The 19,723-nt window shown below is 41.2% G+C and overlaps 1 protein-coding gene across 1 annotated transcript in view; it reads left to right on the top strand.

Moving 5' to 3' along the window:
- LOC105492011 (insulin like growth factor 2 receptor) overlaps positions 1 to 19,723 on the top strand; it is a 135,079-nt gene that overhangs the window by 36,107 nt on the left and 79,249 nt on the right. Inside the window, exons 3-5 of the mRNA XM_071096247.1 lie at positions 3,344 to 3,468; positions 5,037 to 5,135; positions 18,306 to 18,438. Coding sequence (XP_070952348.1) covers positions 3,344 to 3,468; positions 5,037 to 5,135; positions 18,306 to 18,438 — 357 coding nt within the window. The remainder of the gene's footprint in view (positions 1 to 3,343; positions 3,469 to 5,036; positions 5,136 to 18,305; positions 18,439 to 19,723) is intronic.

Raw genomic sequence — 19,723 nt, 5'->3', positions numbered from 1 at the left:
CCCCCTTCGCGCCTCCCCCTTTCGCGCCTCCCTGTACTCTTCATGCCCCGCGTGTCTGCTGCACCCCACGCGCCTTCCGCTTCTCCAGCCCTCACGCACTTCCAGCTGCGCGTCTCCCTAGGCGGGTACTTCGACACCGCTGAGCCCGCCCCGGCCCCTGCTGAGTGCCTCCCAGACACGCCCACTGCAGGCGGGACTCGGGGAGCTGTCCAGGCGCGGGGAGCTGTCCAGGCGCGGAAGCTGTCCAGGCGCAGGAGCTGTCCAGGCGCGGAAGCTGTTCAGGCGCGGGGAGCTGTCCAGTCGCGGAAGCTGTTCAGGCGCGGGGAGCTGTCCAGTCGCGGGGAGCTGTCCAGGCGCAGAAGCTGTCCAGGCGCAGGAGCTGTCCAGGCGCGGAATCTGTTCAGGCGTGGGGAGTGGTCCAGTCGCGGGGAGCTCTCCAGGCGCGGGAGCTGTCCAGGCGCGGAAGCTGTTCAGGCGCGGGGAGCTGTCCAGGCGCGGGGAGCTGTCCAGGCGCAGGAGCTGTCCAGGCGCGGAAGCTGTTCAGGCGCGGGGAGCTGTCCAGTCGCGGAAGTTGTCCAGGCGCGGGGAACTGTCCAGTCGCGGGGAGCTGTCCAGGCGCGGGGAGCTGTCCAGGCGCGGGGAGCTGTCCGGGCGCGGAAGGTGTCCAGGCGCGGGGAGTGGTCCAGTCGCGGGGAGCTGTCCAGGTGCGGGGAGCGGTCCAGTCGCGGGGAGCTGTCCAGGCGTGGAAGCTGTCCAGGCGCGGGGAGCTGTTCAGGCGTGGGGGAGCTGTCCAGGCGCAGGAGCTGTCCAGGCGCGGAAGCTGTTCAGGCGCGGGGAGCTGTCCAGGCGAGGGAGCTGTCCACGGGGCACTGTCCTTGGTTTCAGAGCCTCTGCAGGACTTCTGTGTCCTTTTGGCTGAGCCGACCGGGCAAAGGTTTTAGAAAAGACCCTGGGTGTTGCAGATGGGGAAGGATGATCCTGGCCGACTTTTGCACGCAGGCAGAAGAACCACCGGGCCATCAGTCTGGTGCTGTGGGGCAGCGCTGACTTTTGGTTCGCCCCTGCCCCAAGACTTCAGGTGTATATGGGATTGGATCAGCTGTCATCCCGAGCTCATGACACATACAGTGATCCATGTGGTAATCCGTGGACTAACCTTTTTCCTTTTAAAAAATTAGTTGTTTTGTGTAACGTAGTGAGCCCTGTTACCAACAAAAATCTAGGATCTTGACAGTAACCACTGTCTGTTTTGCTTTTCCCTCTTTGACTTTCCACTAGAAGTAATCGTTAGCTCCCATCTTGTATTAAATTTTTTTTTACTGTATCTAATTTCCAAAAAAAAATCTGTGTGTGTATGCAACTAACTTTATTAAAGTGTGTATCTTCCTATGTGTAACTCTTTGGGACTTAAATGATAACAGTAATATTACTACAAATCAACCATATTGTTGTTTTTCACTGTGTTTTATTCCTTCTGGATGCTGTAATATTTTATTGCGTGGATCTGCCAAAGTTAATTTATCCACTCTTCTGTTGATGGGCCTTTGGTTATTTCCAGGTTTTTGCTCTTCAGAAGAGTGGAATAACTGAGTGGAATAACTAGGCCATAGGGCACACAAATGTTCAATTTTAGGACATAATGTCCTGCTGACTTACATAGTTGTTGAACCAGTTAACATTTCACTAGCAATACTGGAGAGCTCTGAGCCATCTCACGTCTGACACTTGGTATTTAATTTTTGCCAGAGGGATGGCTGTAAACGGTATACCATTTTGGTCTTGATTTGAAATTCCTTGATCACCAGTAACATTGAACATCTCTTAACATATTTATTGATGTACGTTTTTCTTCGGTTTGCTTGATCATGTCTTGTTCATTTTATATTGGGTTTCTATTGCGTGTGACCTAGATTAGAATTTTTTCTTTTCATTGGATATTAAAATCCACCACTGTGTGGCTAGGTGTGGATTTTTCCTTCTCTCTCCTTTCTGGCGTGGTGTGTGCTTTCTCAGTCAGAGGTAATTCATCGTCCTTTATTTCCTGGAATTATACATAAAAAATTCTTTTTCTTATTTGTTTGCATGTGAATGTATGTAGAAATTCTTGATGCTGGTTCTTTGCCAGTTCTGTGTTTTTCCCAGTTTATAACTTCTGTTTTCTTTAAACTATTTTTTGATGAGTATAAACTCTTAAATTGAATAGGTCAACCTTATTAATCATTTTGAGTCATAAGAAATCTTTCTCTATCTTAAGATTTCTGCCAAGTTTTGAAGTTTGTATTTTGATGTTTACATCTTTAATCCATTTAGACAGGGGTGTCCAATCTTTTGGCTTCCCTAGGCCACATTGGAAGAATAATTATCTTTGGCCACACCTAAAATACACTAATACTCATAATACTTAATGATCTAAAAAAAAAATCACAAAAAATATCATAATGTTTTAAGAAAGTTTACAAGTTTGTGTTGGGCTGCATTCAAAGCCCTTCTGGGCTGTATGTGGCCCACGGGCCACGGGTTGTACAAGCTTGTGTTTAGAGTTGGTTTTTGTACCCAGTACTGGACAGAGATCCAATTTTGTCTTTTTCCATATGGATAACCATTTTGTTTCCAGTTCTGTTTTTATTTCCAGTTCTGCTTATTGAACAGCCTCCTCTTTTCCCTGATCTATTACTTCTGTCATAATCAAAGTTTAATTCACATTTGTGTCTCTGTGCTCTCTCTTCTAGTCAATTGCTCTCTATTCTAGTCTTCTGATCAGTTTATTCCTATGCCAACCCCCATCATGTTGATTTTTACATAGACTTTTTATTCTGGACTGTTATAGTTATGTCCCAGACAAACAGAGATGTGGTCACTGTACTTGTAGGCCTTTCTAGAGAATGTTGATTTTTTAGCATATGTGATGGGAAGTATTGAAAAATTTCAGTGGCTGAGTTATATATTCTGATTTATATTTTTGAAGATCACACTGGTGCAAGATGGATGAGGAAGTGAGGCTGGTGAGGGATGAGACTAGTCTGGAGGCATGGGGAGCAGTTAGGTGGCCAGTGCTGGAGCGCAGGTAGTGGTTTTAGCGGGAGTAGAGGTGGAGAAATGTGGACAGATTTGAGATGGGCATATAGCTGTGGACCTTTCTGATGTATGGAAAGCAGCAGACAAGGTAAAGATAATGTAATGGGGATGCCACTCCTGAGATGGAAAATTCTGGGAAAGGAAAGTTTTATAAATTTATAAGCTGTCAGATAAATTATAATGCTACTTTTAATTTGCTTTTTCTTGGAAATAGCTGTTTGGTTATGTATATTTTATAGCTTGTTCACTCTCTTTTCTCTCCAAATAGGTGACTCTGTTTTGAGAAGTGCAACCAGATCTCTCCTGGAATTCAACACAACAGTGAGCTGTGACCGGCCAGGCACAAATCACAGAGTCCAGAGCAGCATTGCCTTCCTGTGTGGGAAAACCCTGGTGAGTCCACACAGACACTTGATGTATTTCTTTAAAAAAAAAAAAAAAAAAAAATGTCTGCCCCTTGGTATTCTGGCTGTAGAGGTATTCCAGGAAGAATCAGTAAGCAAACTTAGAAACACAAATAAGAAAAACCCTACCAAATCACCATCACCATCAAGAACCAATAAGTAAACAAATTCTAAACTTGTTACAACTTTTAAGTAAAACATGGACCACGTCTTTTGTAAAACTACAATTAAGTGTGATTAGTGTGGTAAAAATCAGTGCACTGTTTAATGTTTATGTTATAGGCATAATTTTTTTTTTCTAAAACCTCTTCTCCTAGCATTTCATTTTGATGGGTTTTAGAGCAGCGTATTTAGTTTTTTTGAAAATACTTTTCTTTCCTCATTTATATTAAATTAGAGATAGCCACATCTGTTTAGGAGAAGCCTTGGCCCGTGGGTATGGGGTTCTCAAGTTTTTTGGCTATTACCTGGTGTTTAAAGAGGACATCATTGTGTAAATTATTATGATTGTTCTTATGGGCATATTGTATGTAATTTGTTATTTTTAATCTTTAGTTTTTGGAAAGGAACTTGCAGTAAATAATTGTTTTAGCTCTTGGGAGAAGGAATTGTTATACAAATTCTATGAATGTTCTTGAATCAGAGTAAGAACCCAATCCTTAGGAAAGTCAGGTCGAGTGAAACTCTGTGGCTACTAAATTGCTTTAAAATATCATTTTAGAGTTTGGGACTGTGACTGTTGCATCTTCAGGTCCACAGTGTCTCATCTGAAGAACTTTGCAAATAAAACTAACATTGTTAATTTTGGATCCGCGTATGAAGTGCATCGTTGTGCATATTGAGACCTTAAAAAATAAAAGAATCTGTGTGCAGCGGCATTAAATGAGAAGATTCATATTACAGAATAAAATATATAGCTGCTGTTTTAACTTTAACTAATTTCCTTTATGAATTCTGTGTTCACCATACCAGAAGTAGAACTGTGAAGGATAACTCCCTAGACTTGCCCGTGGGAGCGTAGAGGCAGTTTCTGCTGTGCCTGTGTCACCCTGCTATGCTGTGATCGGCCTGTTTGTAGTCCACTCTGGTCGAGGTTAACAGGAGGGGCTGCCTTGGAGGGTGGGCGTCTGGTGGATGTACTAACTTGATCAGATGCAGATGGGCTTCTCATGGGAGCCTTTTCACGGGAAGCATGAGGTCATGTTTCCTGGCTTTGGTTTGCTGGCATTTGCTTAAGAGAACATTTGGAGTTTGAGAGGAGAGTGACCGAGGATTTCTTCCCATGAACTCACTCACTGTACTTGCATAGCTGGGGCGGTAGAATGCTTTTGGATTAGTTACACAAAATCCCAACATGATTTTATGAAGCTTTGGTCTCAGCATTTTCAGATTTGGGAACGTCTTGATGACCCTGTTTAACTAAAGCGGTTGCATCCCCTGCCCTTCTTGCTGCTGCTTTCTTTATTTTAGTAGCCTTTACTGCATTCTAATTTTAAAGAAGAATCTTTACAATGTGTGGCATGGTAACTTATTATAATTGTTATTATTTTTTAATAGGGAACTCCTGAATTTGTAACCGCAACAGAATGTGTGCACTACTTTGAGTGGAGGACCACTGCAGCCTGCAAGAAAGACATATTTAAAGCAAAAAAGGAGGTAACACGGAACTTCAAACTTACATGCTTATGAAGTATACTCCGGGAAGCTTTACCTTTCAAATACTCATTCTAACCTTTCGGGGTGAAAATCTTTTTTAGCTTCGAAATTGCATTTGAGCAGAGATACCATGTGATTTAATTTTTTAAAACTTGTCTGAGTGATTCTTATTTTTAGGACAGGGCATTTAAAATATCACAGGATGTGATTTTTGGTCCAGATTGGAAATAGAATGGCTCATCCATATAGGGCAAGTTAGTTCTTGGTTTCTGGTGCTGTGCAACTCAGTAAACCAAGTGGCGTGGTTGGGCTTGGGCTTAGAGTATTCACTCTCCCCGCAGGGGCCATCTGTTTCTGACGCTGACTGCTTCATCTTCCTTTGCACCTGGTGTTCCACCTGTGTTGCACCCCGCTCTGATAAGTCTCCTTTACCTGTTTGCATTGTTAAATCTGTCTGTCCCTCTCCTCAGCCTTGGGATGACTTCTGGCTGCAATGTGAGTCCAGGCCACGTGCCCCTTAAATTCTTTTCCAGCTGGCCTCAGAGACTAGGTCTCTAGGTTACTGTTATTGTTACGTCCACTCTTTGTTATTTGAACACAGCATTCCTTGGTCAAGACATTCTTCTTGGGTGGGTGTATGTATATATATCTGTATGTGTACACACCGACCTATATGTGTTTATTATGTGCAACATGATGTTTTGAAATTGAGAAATGGCTACATTGAGCTAATTACATATGCATTACCTCACATACCTCCTTTTTTTGTTGTGAGGACACTTAAAATCTACTTTCTTAGTGATATGCAAGAATACATTACGTTGTTATTAACTGTGGTTGTGGTGGTGTGTAATGGATCTCTCGGGCAGGCCACTCTTGTTGACTAATGAAATGTCCTCTTCCCCAGCCTGGACTCCCTGATGTTGCACTGCTACTTGATCCTCCCTGGTCCTGGGGAAGAGCAGACCGTGTTCCTTCTGCTGCTTCTCCATGCCCACCACCCGAGATCCTAAAGGGAGTTTTCTTTTCTCACCTGGATCACAATCTTAATTAATTATCTCACTTTTCTCTATTACTTTCTGTTTTTAAGAATTTTCAAAGGTTGTAAGGATTCAGGAACTAATGAATGGTCATAATAATTTTTACTGGTGGCCTAATACCATGCAGTTTAATAAGGCAAAAAGAAATGTTTATTTAAAAGCATTAATTCAGATTAAATTATGAATAATAAATCACTGATTTTTTCAGATACGGTCATCTATGAAGGGAAAGATAGTTTCATATGGAAGTGGAAGTGGTAAAATACTGCCTCCCAGAAAAACCATAAAGCATTCAATGAAAAAAACCAAAAGTTTAAAGTGGAAAGAATTAAGGCTGATATTTAGGAGGTAGTGTCAAAGGTAAACTTCATTTAAAAACTCAGGTGCAGCTGTTAGATGACATACTGTTAGTGGTAGGAAAAGCATCTCAAAACAGACATCTGCTTGGGGGTTAGGGGCGAGGATGGGAGCAGTGTGTTCATTCTCGCAGTGCTATAAGGAAACACCTGAGACTGGGTAATTTATAAAGAAAAGAGGTATAATTGACTCACAGTTCTGCGGGCTGTACAGGAAGCACAATGGCAGCATCTGCTTCTGGAGAGGCGTCAGGAAACTTACAGTCACGGCAGAAGGCAAAGGAGTATCGAGCACCTCACATGGCCAGAGCCTGAGGAAGAGAGTGGGAGCGGGAGGTGCCACCCACTTTTAAATGACCAGATCTCACAAGAACTCACTCACTATCATGAGAACAGCAAGGAGGGGGAGATGGAATCTGCCCCTATGATCCAGTCACCTCACCAGGCCCCACCTCCAATGTTGAGGATTACAGTTTGACACGAGATTTGGGCAGGGACACACAGTTATCCTGGGATTACAGGCATGAGCCGCCACACCACCATGCCTGGCTAATTTTATTTATATGTGTGTGTGTGTGTGTGTGTGTGTGTGTGTATTTTTTTTTTTAGTAGATACAGGGTTTCTCCTTGTTGGTCAGGCTGGTCTTGAACTCCTGACCTCAGGTGATCTGCCTGCCTCAGCCTCCCAAAGTGCTGAGATTACAGGAGTGAGCCACCACGCCCAGCCCCACACACAGTCATCCTCAAGTGTCCAGTTGGTTGGATCTGAGTTGCTTCCTGTGGGAGGTGGAGGCTGCGGCAACAGCAGTGCCCTCTGCTCTCTTGCTAGACCTCAACTTCTCAGTCCCACAGATACTCTCCTGGGCTCTGATTTTCCAACCTGATCATGATACCCTTTGTTTTGTTTTATTTTTTGTTTTATGTGAGTGTACCTCTTACCTCATGTTGCTGAATTGGCAGTTGTGTCTTCTACCACCTAGGAAAAAATTGCTTTCCAAAATGAATAGCAATTTGTTTTCTATGGGTCAGAAATCACCAACTAACAGCCCATGGTTCAAAGCCTGCCCTGGCTCTTTTTTTTTGTACAAGCCCAGGACTAAGAATGGTTTTCACATTTTTACAGGATTGTTACAAAACAAAGAGGAATATGCCACAGAGACCTATGTGGCCTACAAAACCCAAAATGTAGATAGCACGTGGCCCTTTGTAAAAGAAAGTGTCCTGATCTGTGTTCTCAATAGTTTTTGGGGTGGGAGTGGGGAGGTATAGTCTGTGTTTTTCTCAAAACAATGACTTGTAATTTCTCTTAGAAGCAGATTGAAGATGCATGAGAAACGTTTGTAATTTGTACTTCTTATCTCTTCAGGTGTAGTTGGCATCTGGGGCTTTATTCATTGAGTTTTCATTTATTGAGAGCCTATTGTGAGCTAAGCAGTAGGAATTTTGTTAAATTTTGGAATGCTTTCAGGGAGCCTATAGACTAATGATGTGGAGGACATACTCATATTCACTAACTCGTTTTTTTTGTCTTAAGATAGATTAAATGGAAAGAACTGAAAAGCATAATGATTGCTAAAAATGTAATGCTGTCACTGTTAGCAAATCTTAATAAAGCGTATGCCCTTTTTTCTGTTTTCAGTTTGATTTGATTACACCTTACAGGCTATGATATGATAACTTTAAAACATATTGAAGGTTTATGTACTTATAAAACACTTATCATTCCCTAAAGAAGAAAAAACCTCAGTTTGGTTTAGCGTCAGTATAGTCTTGCTTTCTACACCTTACTAGTATGTCATTTATTTATTCGTTTTGCTCTGTCACTTTTAGAATGATTTCGATGGACAAAAATCTTGGTAGTTCCAAACAACACCTTTAAAACTACTGTTATAGTTTGTTCAGTGGATTCTGGTAGGGGCTTTAAGATAATTATTTCTTTAAAGCATTGTGTAAATATACCTCCCACCTTAGTGCCCTTGGGAACAGGCAAAATTCAGAACTGGCCTGCTAGCAGTCTTACCAGGGTTATAAAAGTAAAATTATTATATACGAAACAGCATTAACTCAATGTGTGGTGTGTTGCAGCTGGCAAGCAACCTCGCTCCCCAGGCTGCTAAATTCATGGTCTTATGAATGTCTCCATTGCTGTGTTTGCTGTAGCAGGAAGTGGGAGGACGTTCCCCAGTAGCCTTGACTGTTTTTCCGATGCACATTCCAATTTTGTGGAGTGCTGTGTGAGGCATGTCTTTTCTTCCCTCCCGGAGTGGGGAGATAGCCAGAAGCTGCTACCTGCCCCGTGGAGGGTGCTTGCAGATCTTGCTGACTTGGAATCCTCTAAGTGTCTTGATGAAATGGAGCTATTTTCAGAACGAAGAGTTCTTTCATTTTCCCGTCGTGCCATATGCCATCTTGCTCCCTTTTCTATCGTAGGCTTTTATTTTGCTGGTTAGAGAGTTGCATCTTGTCTTGAATCCTACCCAGTCCACTGACTCACTCCCCTCTTGGGTTAATGTTTTCGTATAATCTTGCTGTGGGATGACAAGCTTTAGATTTTGCAGGATAATAGGCACTTGTGGCTTTTTGCTGTAACCCAATTATAGTCTGTGGCAATAATTTTCTTTTATTTTCATTGCCTTTCTGCGTGAATGTGGTGGTAGGCTTAAGCTCCATGTGCTGGTACCCTGTGAGCTCTAGAGGTTCTAACGTCCTCCATTATTAGTAGAAACACATAGGTGTCTGGGAAGTATTTTAGGCGACAGGCGACTTTGCTTTGAGGATATGGTCGAAATGAGCTCGAGTGCCTTTGAGGCTGTGAGTAGGTGTAGGTCGTTTGATTCACTCTATTAGCTGTCCATGAATCTCTGACAGCAGGACTGGGGAAAAAGGTTAGTGGGTTAGAGCGTTCCTGCAGATTTGATAGCCTACTTCTAAGAGAAATTTGAAAGCTAAATATTAAGCAGTTAACTTAATAAATAGACCCGTCTGTGAATAGCTTCAGTCTAAAAAAATAAAATTTTGGGAAATTTATCCACAGAAAATAATAAAACTATCTACTTTGAAATGATGGCAGAGAACACGAATTTTTAGAATATTCTTTGGAAGAGGTAATTGAAATGATGCCAGTGTGTTATTTTGGAAATAAAACTTACAGGAATGTTTCACATAGTCGTGGTTCACTTGGTGACCGGGGCCTTTTTTACCCTGGGTGGGGGTTCGTCTTTGGCTTGAGTTCTTGCTGTGATGTGGAAGTTGGGCGCCCCTACTTCATGAAACTGTACCGCAGAGGTGTGGCCTCAGAGCCATGGTTTCTGTCCTGGGCAGGGAGTCTTGCAGCCTGGGGCCGTTTCACTATCTGAGCACAGACCCTGATGTAGTTTGGATTTTGTCCCTGCCCAAATCTCACGTTGAATTTTAATCCCTAGTGTTGGAGGTGGGGCCTGGTGGAAGGTGATTAAATCATGGGGGTCCCTCATAAATGGTTTAGCACCATCCGCTCGGTGCTGTCCTCATGATAGTGAGTGAATTCTCATGAGATCTGGTGGTTTGAAACTTTCTGGTTGTTTCACTCTCACTCTCTTGTTCCTGCTTTTGCCGTGTGATATGCTTGCTCCTACTTCACCTTCTGCTGTGAGTAAAAGCTTTTTGAGGCTTCTCCAGAAGCTGAGCTTTGCTTCCTGTACCACCTGCAGAACTGTGAGCCAGTTAAACCTCTTTTCTTTATATATTACCCAGTCTCAGGCATTTATAGCAGTGCAAAAACAACCTAATACAGACTGCTTGGGACTGGGCTGGCTTTTTTGGCCTGCAGCCAGCGATGGGATACAGGTGGGAGACTCACTGAGTTAAGGGCAATAGAACTTGGTGGGTCCTGCTATTGCCTGTTACGCTGTGGAGCTCAGGCTACACCTCTTCGTACCATGTGGGCTCTTTGATATAGTAGAGGTGCCTCTGTCCCTCCCTAGAATGTTGCCCTGGAGGCCCGGTGATCACCCCTGGGGCCAGTGCTTGTCTCGGCTGTTGGAGAGCCTGAATATGTGCTTGCCTGACCCAGCTCCACCCAGCTTTCCTTCCTCAACCTGCCTTGCTGGCAGAACACAAGATAGCGACGACGCTTAGGTGTCCAATGGCCCCACCCATTGTCTGGGACATGGGAGTAGTCTCCTCGTTAACAAAGGCCAAGCATAAATCCTGTTGGCACGACTGCAACTGTCTCTTTCCTGCAAGTACCACTCCTGGCCAGGAGGTGAACTTGCATAGCCCATCTGCTGACACAGCTGTGTATACAATTGCACAGTGCTACGGCAGGAGACAAGCTTTGCATGGCCTCAGTTACCATCATCCCTCACCATACCCTGGCTACTCAGAAGGCCTTGAGCCTGCTCACCGGCCTGGTATATTACTACTACAACTGATATATGAGAAAGTCACCACACAAAACCTATCTATAACCAAGGAATTCATCCAGAGTCTTTGCCGCTGAAAGCGTCCAGAAGCAAAGCCAAATAAAACTATGCAGCATACATTATAGTCACATTCTCAAGGCAGGGGGGAACCCTCTAGTCAAAGCAAAAGAAAATTCAAACCAAAAAGTGACAGTTTCTCTAGATGAGAAGGAACCAGGGTAACAATTCTGGAAATATGGAAAAGCATGGTGTTGCAACACCCTGAAGGATCATATTAATCCTCCAGAAACAGATCCTAACCAAAGTGAAATGCTTGAAATACTAGATAAAGAATTCAAAATATTAATTTTAAAGAAGCTTAATGAGATACATGAGAAAGTTGAAAACCAATACAAAGAAATCAGAATATCAACCCAGGGTATAAATGAGAAATTTACCAAAGAGATATTTTTTAAAAATCAAATAGAATTTCTAGAAATGAAAAATGTATTATGGGAATTATAAAATACAGTTGAAATCTTCCACCGTAGACTAGACGAAGCAGAAGGAAGAATCTCAGAACTTGAAGACAGGTCTTTTGAATTAATCCAATCAGACAAAAACAAAGATTCAGAGGAAGTGAACAAAGCGTTTGAGAAGTATGGGACTACATGAAACATCCAAACCTATGAAGCACAGATATTACTAAGGGAGAATAACAAAGTCTGGAAAACGTATTTGAGGAAGTAATTGATGTAAACTTTTTTAGTCTAGCAGGAGATCCAGACCTCCAAATATAAGAAGCTCAACAAATTCTAAGGAAATATGTTGCAAGAAGGACTTCACCACAACATATAGCCATCGACTGTATGAGGTCAACGCGAAGGAAAAAATCCTATCCACAAGAAAAGTATCTAATCACCTACAAAGGAAACCCCATCAAACTAAATAGGGGACTTCTCAGGAGAAACTTATAAGCCAGAGAGATTAGGTTTTTGTTTTCAAGGTGCTTAAGGAAAAAAAAAAACCTGTCAACCCTGAATTTTGTATCCTGCCAGAATAAGTTTCATGTATGAAGGAAAAATAAAGTCTTTCCCAGACATGCAAATGCTGAGGGAATTTGTCATTACTAGATGGGCCATACAAGAAATGCCCAAAGGAGGTCTATACAGGGAAACAAAAGTTTGATGCTTGTTATCATAAAAACACACAAAAGTATAAACACTCTTATAAAACAATTATGCAAACAAGACCACAAAACAACTAGGAAACAGCATTATGACAGGAATAAAACCTCATATTAATATTAACTTTGAATGTACATGGATTAAATGCTCCACATAAACGATACAGATTGGCAGAATGGATTAAAAAAAAACAAACACCAAAAAACGGAATCCACCCATATGCTGCTTACAAGAAAGCCAACTAATTGGTAAGACATAGACTGAAGCTAAAGGGATGGAAAAAGATATTCCAGGCAAATGGAAATCAAAAGCAAGCAGGGAGACCTATACTTAGATAAAACTGACTTTAAATCAACAATAGTAAAAAAAAAGAAAAAGATGGTCATTATATGATAAAGAGATTATTCAACAAGATGTAACAATCTTAAATATATATGCACCTAACTCTAGAGCACCAAGAATCATAAAACAACTACTAGTAGACTTAAGGAAAGAAATGAACAGCAATACCATAATAGAATTCAATCATTGAGAAAGAAAATCAACAGACACTGGACTTAAATTGGTTCAGGACCACGTAGACCTAACAGACATTTATAGAACATTCTACTCACAACCGCAGAACATATATATTCTCATCCATGCATGGACTGTTTTTCGAGATGGACCATATGTCATACCAAAAAACAAGTCTCAATAAATTGAAAAAAAAACCAAAATGATACCAAGTATCTTCTCAGACCACAGTGGAATAAAACTAGAAATCAATTCCCAGAGGAACTCTCATAACTATGCAAATAATTGGAAATTAAATAGCCTGCTTCTGAATGAATTTTGCGTCAACAATGCAATTAAGATGGAAATTAAAATTGAAACAAGTGAAAATGGATACGTAACATAAAACTTCTGGGATATAGCAAAAGCAGGGCTAAGTGGGAAATTTATGGTGTTAAATGCCTACATAAAAAATATAGATCACAAATTAACAACCTAATACCACACTTCAAGGAACTAGAAAAAAAAAAGAAAAAACCAAATTGAAACCTAGCAGAACAGAAGTAACAAATATCAAAGCAGAACTAAATGAAATAGAGAACAAAACATGCAGTACGAAGGATCAACAAAATGAGAAATTGGTTCTTTGGAAAGATAATGTTCATAGAATGCTGGTCAGATTAACCAAGAAGAGAGAGGATTCAATCAGAAATGAGAAAGTAGACGTTACAGCTGATACCACAAAAAAATCATCAGAGACTACTATGAGCATCTGTGTACTCACAACCGAGAATTTAGAGGAAATGTATACATTCCTGGAAACATTCAACTTCTTGAGATTCAACCAGGAAGAAATAGAAATTCCAAAAAGATCAATAATAAGTATTGGAACTGAATCAGTAATTTTTTTAAAAAAATCCTCCCAACAAAAAAAGCTCAGTACCAGACAGATTGACAGCTGAATTCTACCAGAGGCACAGGGGAGAACTGGTACAAATCCTACTGAAACTGTTCCCAAAAATCAGAGGCAACAATCCTCCCTAACTCATTCTTTGAAGCCAGTATTATCCTGAAAACCAAAGCCAAACAAGCACACAAGGAAAAAAGAAAACTATAGACCAATATCTATGATAAACCTAGATTCAAAAGTCTCAACAAAATACTAGCAAACTGAATATAACAGCACTTCAGAAAAATAATACATCACGATCAAGTGGGTTTTATTCCAGGGTTGCAAGGATGGTTCAGTGTATGCAAATCAATAAATGCGATTCACAATTTAAACAATTAAAAACAAAAAATGTATGACCATCTCAGGAGATACAGAAAAAGCATTTGATGAAATTCAACATCCCTTAATGAAAAAAACACTCAAAAAATTATTAGAAGTGACATACCCCAGAATAATAAAAGGCATATATGACACAACCACAGCCAGCATCATACCTAACAGGGAAAAGTTGAAAGCATTTCCCCTAAGAAGTGGAACAAGACAATGATGCCCACTTTTTCATCTCTCCTATTCAACATAGTACTGGAAGTTCTAGCTAGAACAGTCAGGCAAGAGAAAGAAAAGGCATCCAGATCAGAAAAGAGAAAGTCAACGTGTCTGTGTGTGCTGATGATATGATCTTACACTTAGAAAACTCTGAAGATTCCTCCAAAAGTCTCTTAGATATGATACATGAATTCAGTAGTTTCAGGATACAGAGTCATTGTACAAGAATCAATAACATTTCTACACATCAATAATGATCAAGCTGAGAATCAAATCAAGAACTCAATCCCATTTATAATTGCTAAAAAAAAACCCCACTAGAAATACATTTAACTAAGGAGGTGAAAAATCTCTACAAGGAAAACTATAAAACACTGAAGAAAGAAATTGTAGATGGCACAAACAAATGGGAAAACATCTCATGCTCATGGATTGGAAAAATCAATATCATTAAAATGATTATGTTGCCGAAAACAATCCACAGATTCAATGCAATTCCTATCAAAAGCCAACATCATTTTTTACGGAATTAGAAAAAAGTCCTAAACTTCAAGTGGTTCCCCCAAAAAAGTCTTAATAGCCAAACCAATCTTAAGGAAAATGAACAAAGCTAGAGGCATCACATTACCTGACTTCAGATTATAGTGGAGGGCTATAGTAATCAAAACAGCTAGTGCTGATATAAAAATAGTCACACAGATCAATGGAACAGAATAAAAAACTCAGAGTCAAAGCTACATACTTAAAACCAACTGATCTTTGACACAGTTGACAAAAACATACACTGGGGAAAGGACAGTCTGTTTAGTAAATGGTTCTGGGAAAACTGGACAGCCATGTGCAAAAGAATGAACCTGGACCCGTCTCTCACCACATTTTAAAAATAACTCAGGTTGGATTAACGACTTGAATGTAAGGCCGCCTGAAACTATAAAATTCCCAGAAGAAAACCCAGGAAAAACTCTCTCGGATCTTCGCCTAGGCAAAGAATTCATGACTAAGACTTCAAAAGCAAATGCAACAAAAATAAAAATAGACAAATGGACTTTACTAAACTTAAAAACTTCTGCACAGCAAAATATATAGTCAGCAAAGTGAACAGACAACATACAAAATGGCCACAAGTGTTTTTAAACTATACATCCAACAAAGGATTGATACCCAGAATCTACAAAGAACGCAGACAACTCAACAAGAAAAACCACAATCCCATTAAAAAGTGAGCAAAGGACATGAACAAACATTTCTCTAAAGAAGACACAAATGGCCAAGAATCTCCTAAACATGCTACACATCACTAATCATCAGAGAAATACAAATCATTATAAAACCACAATGAGATACCGTCTTATACCAGTCAAAAATGGCAATTATTAAAAAGTCAAAAAACAACAGATGTTGGCAAAGTTGCAGACAAAAAGAGAACACTTATACACTGTTGGTGGGAATGTAAATTAGAATGACCTTTATGGAAAATAGTATGGAAATTAATCAAAGAACTAAAAGTAGAACTACCATTTGACCCAGCAATTCTCACTACTGGGTGTCTACACAAAGTAAAAGAAATCTCTGTATCAAAAAGATAACTGCACTTATTTGTTTATTGTGGCACTATTCACAGTAGCAAAGATATGGAATAAACATAACTGTCCACCAACGGATGACTAGGTAAAGAACACACACACACACACACACACACACACGTATATCATGGAATACCACTCAGCCATAAGACAGAATGAAATCCTGTGTTTTGGAGTAATATTGATGGAACTTGAGGACATTATCTTGAGTGAAATAACTTAGTCAAACACCACATATTCTCACTTATGAGTGGGAACTAAATAATACATACACATGGACACAGAGACTGGAATAATAAATATTGGAGCTTCAGAAAGGTGAGAGGGTGGGAGGGCAGTGAGGGATGAGAAATGAGAAATTCCCTAATGGGTACAATGTACAGTATTCCAGTGCTGGTTACACTAAAAGCACAGACCTCACCACTGTGCATTATCCATGTAATACAACTGCACTTGTTCCTCCTGAGTCTGTATAAAACAAACAAAGAAAGAGGCACCCTCTTAAAGCACAGGGTCTTGCCAACTCTAACAATGGGGTTTCTTGATGTTTTTTAAAATAAAAAGACCATTAGTTCATAGGTATGAGAGACTGGTCATAAATTAGAACCAAGTAAGGATGGATTGAAATACCCAGAGGAGGAACTCATCTTCACAGTTTATGGAACAAATATGGAACAAATATTTACTGAGCTCCCGCTATGTTCGAGGCATCATTGTTAGCCTGCAGTGACAAACCCTTGACCTCAAGGAGCCTCTATTCTAGTGGGAGGAAAATGATAAAACTCAACAGATGACAGTACCTAGTATCATACATCACAGCGCTGTGAACAAAAGTGAGGCTGAGTGTGGGAGACAGAGAGAGGCGGGGAGTGCTGTTTTAGGTAAAGGTGTCAGAAGAGGCCTCACTAAGGGTGGTGTTTCATCAGAGATGTGAATGAAGTGAGGGAAGGAGCCATGTGTGTATTGGGGGAAGCACATCTCAGGCAGAGAGGACTTGTAGTTTCAGGAGGGCAGAGTTGCATCACGAGGTGAGTGTGGCTGTGTGGAGTGAGGAGAGTGGTAGGTGAGGGCGGTGTCATGAGGGAGTTTGAGTCTCCTTCTCAGTGTAGTGGGAAGCTGCTTTGAACAGGAGGGGTGTGGCCTGATTTAATTCTGAAGTGCTAATTCTGTGCTTGTGGAGACTTGGGCTGAGGTCGTAGGGCATTGAAGCTGGAATTGGGGGGCCAGTTGAGATACTATTGCAGGCAAGAGATTGCAGTGGCTTGGACAGAGTGGCAATGGTGGAGGTGATAAGGGAGTGGATCCAGGATTTAATCTGAAGGGACAACTAGCAGGACTTGCCGATGGTTGGATGTGAGAGAACTTGGTGGTGGGACGGGGTCCTCAAGGTTTTGGCCAAGCAGCTGGTTGAATGATGGTGCCATTTGTTGAGATGAGCAACAGTGGGGGCAACAGTAGGTTTTGGGGGAGAAATCAAAGGCTCATTTTAAATACGTGAAATTTCGGATGGTTTTGTGTATGCAAGTGATGATGATAAACAACAGCAATAAATAACACTGATGCCAACCTGCCAGGAGCTGTACCCCAAGCTTCACATACCTTAGCTCACTCAGGCCTTACAGCAGCCCTGTGAAGGAATAACTGTCATTATTCCAGCATGGCACGTGGGGAAACTGAGGCATGGAGGTTAACTTCATTCATGGTTATGCAAAGTGTTCATGCCAGAGTTTGAACCCCAAGCATTCTGCTTCGAGTCTGTGCTTATAAACATAGCTTCTGCTATTGTTGGCTGTGGAAGCCTGCAGTTCTGCGGAAAGGTGAAGGCTAGAGACATGAAATTGGGAGTCATTGGCAGACATTTGTAACCATGCACGAGGTCACCAAGGGACTGGGCGTAGACAGGAAAGAGGGCTGCTCAGTAAGCTGTGGCACACCTCTGCATTGAGAGTCAGTTAGAGGGAAGGTGAGAGGTGTTTCCAGGAGGCTGAAAAAGCAGGAAGTGGTACAGAAGAAAACCAGGAGCCTGTGGATGCAAGCCACAGGGAGAAGGGGTTTCAGGAGGTGGGGAATGATCAGGAGCATCCAATGCCATGAGAGACCATGTAACGGGAAGGCAGGACACCAGTGCTGGGTGTGTCAGCAGAGATGTGGGTGACCTGGCAAGCGGGGTTTTGATGGAGTGGGAGACAGCAAGCTGATGTGACTGTGTTCAAGAGAGAATGGAAGATAGGAAGAGGAGGAGATGTGTAGGGACAATTGAAGGAATTTTGCTCTAAGTTGCAGAGACATGAGATGATAGCTGAGGGAATGTAGGTACCAGGAAGGACATTTGTGAGGTGGTAGATCTCATGGCATGCTGAGAAAAACGATCTAGTGGAGGGAAAACCTGGCGATGCAAGTGAGAGATGATTGCAGAACAGTCCTCATGTAGCAAAGAAGAGATACTGAAAAGAACGCAGAGGAGCCAAGATGCTTATTGACCTTTGCCCGAGTTCCTTTGTTATTAGGGGACACCATAGCGTGATAGTCCCTAAAGAACGAAGAGCAGTGTTGTGTGACGTTGGCCATAAGCTTTCCTGATTGAGCCAGATGTGTATTGAAGACTCGCTTTTCTCTTCCTCCCTTCCAGGTGCCGTGCTATGTGTTTGATGAAGAGTTGAGGAAGCATGATCTCAATCCTCTGATCAAGCTTAGTGGTGCCTACTTGGTGGATGACTCCGATCCGGACACTTCTCTATTCATCAATGTTTGTAGAGACATAGGTATGAATCTTTGTGGAGCTGAGGGGGTGGTGGTGAGGGATTTCTTCTGTGGCTTCGATATCTTTGCACTTCTACCTTTATTTCTGTTTGCACATCCATGTTTCTGAGTAGGCCCTCTAAGAAAGCTTTTGTCCCAAAAAATGTTGTCTTTGCACAACCCACCTCTTCTCCCCTAGTAGATTCCATGCCTCCTCCCCAACCCCTGCAGATTCCATCCTAACTGTTGGTCCATTCCATGTGGGTGTTCTCTCGGCCAGACACCTTGGGTTTCAGGATTCTACAGTAGTGAGGGTCGGTCTTGTTCTCTGTGTGCCTGAATCCCTTGGCTCTGAGTTATGGGCCGGGTGAAAAAGAAAAAAGGATGATCAAGGACTTGGGTACTTGGCTGGGATGCGTATTTTGACCCAAACTGACTTGTTCCTAACTTTCTCTGTACTTGCCAGAACTGGTGTGAGAAGCTTTAGCTTTAGAATCTTTGATAAATTAACTAAAGGCCATAAATAAATGGTCTTTATTTAAAAAGGGCCATGAAGAGTTTTACTAAGACTTTGACTAGCCTTCAGCTAGTTTTACTAAGCCAGGTTTCTAAAACCCAGCTTGATGTTTCTCTCAAGGGCTATGAATTGTTAGTCTTGTAGGCCAGGTCTTGTCTTTCTACAGTGCTAGCCATGAGTAAATTCTGCTGGTGACTAATGAAAAGGTCATTTTTAGTGTTTTTCTTTGTTTTTTATTTCTCAAATAGTACATAATGCTTTACCCTTAGAAAAGTTTAGAGAAAATTTTTAAAAACTCAATACATGGTATTGCGGGATAATAGATGAGTATTAATTTATAATTATTCTTTAAATTGTACATATACATTATGACTATCTTGTTTGTGTATTGTTTCTAAACAGTTAAAAACAGTAAATATACCGCATTCAGGGCTCACCAAAAGTATCCAGTGATAACTAGATTTTTTTTTTGTGTTAGAGTATTACATCTTTCTTTTGTTCTCCAAGGATAACCTTTATTGGTTTTTTGGAAAAAGACTAATACAGTCTTTGTCTTAAATGGGTCTGTAACTCAAATTTGGTTATAAAGTTGATGAGTTGTAGATTATTGAATTCTGAAATAATATGCTGTTTTGATTTGAAAAGCATTTAGGTTTCTGGTCTTTTAACATGTTACAGATCATCTGAATTTGCTGGGTATTTTCTTACAAAAGTTTTTTCTTTCCAATTTACTGGCAATTTGAGTTGAGCTTGAATGACTTTGATTCATAGTAGAGGTTCCCTGGTTTTTA

This window comes from Macaca nemestrina, chromosome 5 (genome assembly GCF_043159975.1).
Source record: "Macaca nemestrina isolate mMacNem1 chromosome 5, mMacNem.hap1, whole genome shotgun sequence".
Lineage (NCBI taxonomy): Eukaryota > Metazoa > Chordata > Mammalia > Primates > Cercopithecidae > Macaca > Macaca nemestrina.
Note: the sequence above shows the minus strand (reverse complement) of the source record. Positions and strands in the feature narration are given on the sequence as shown.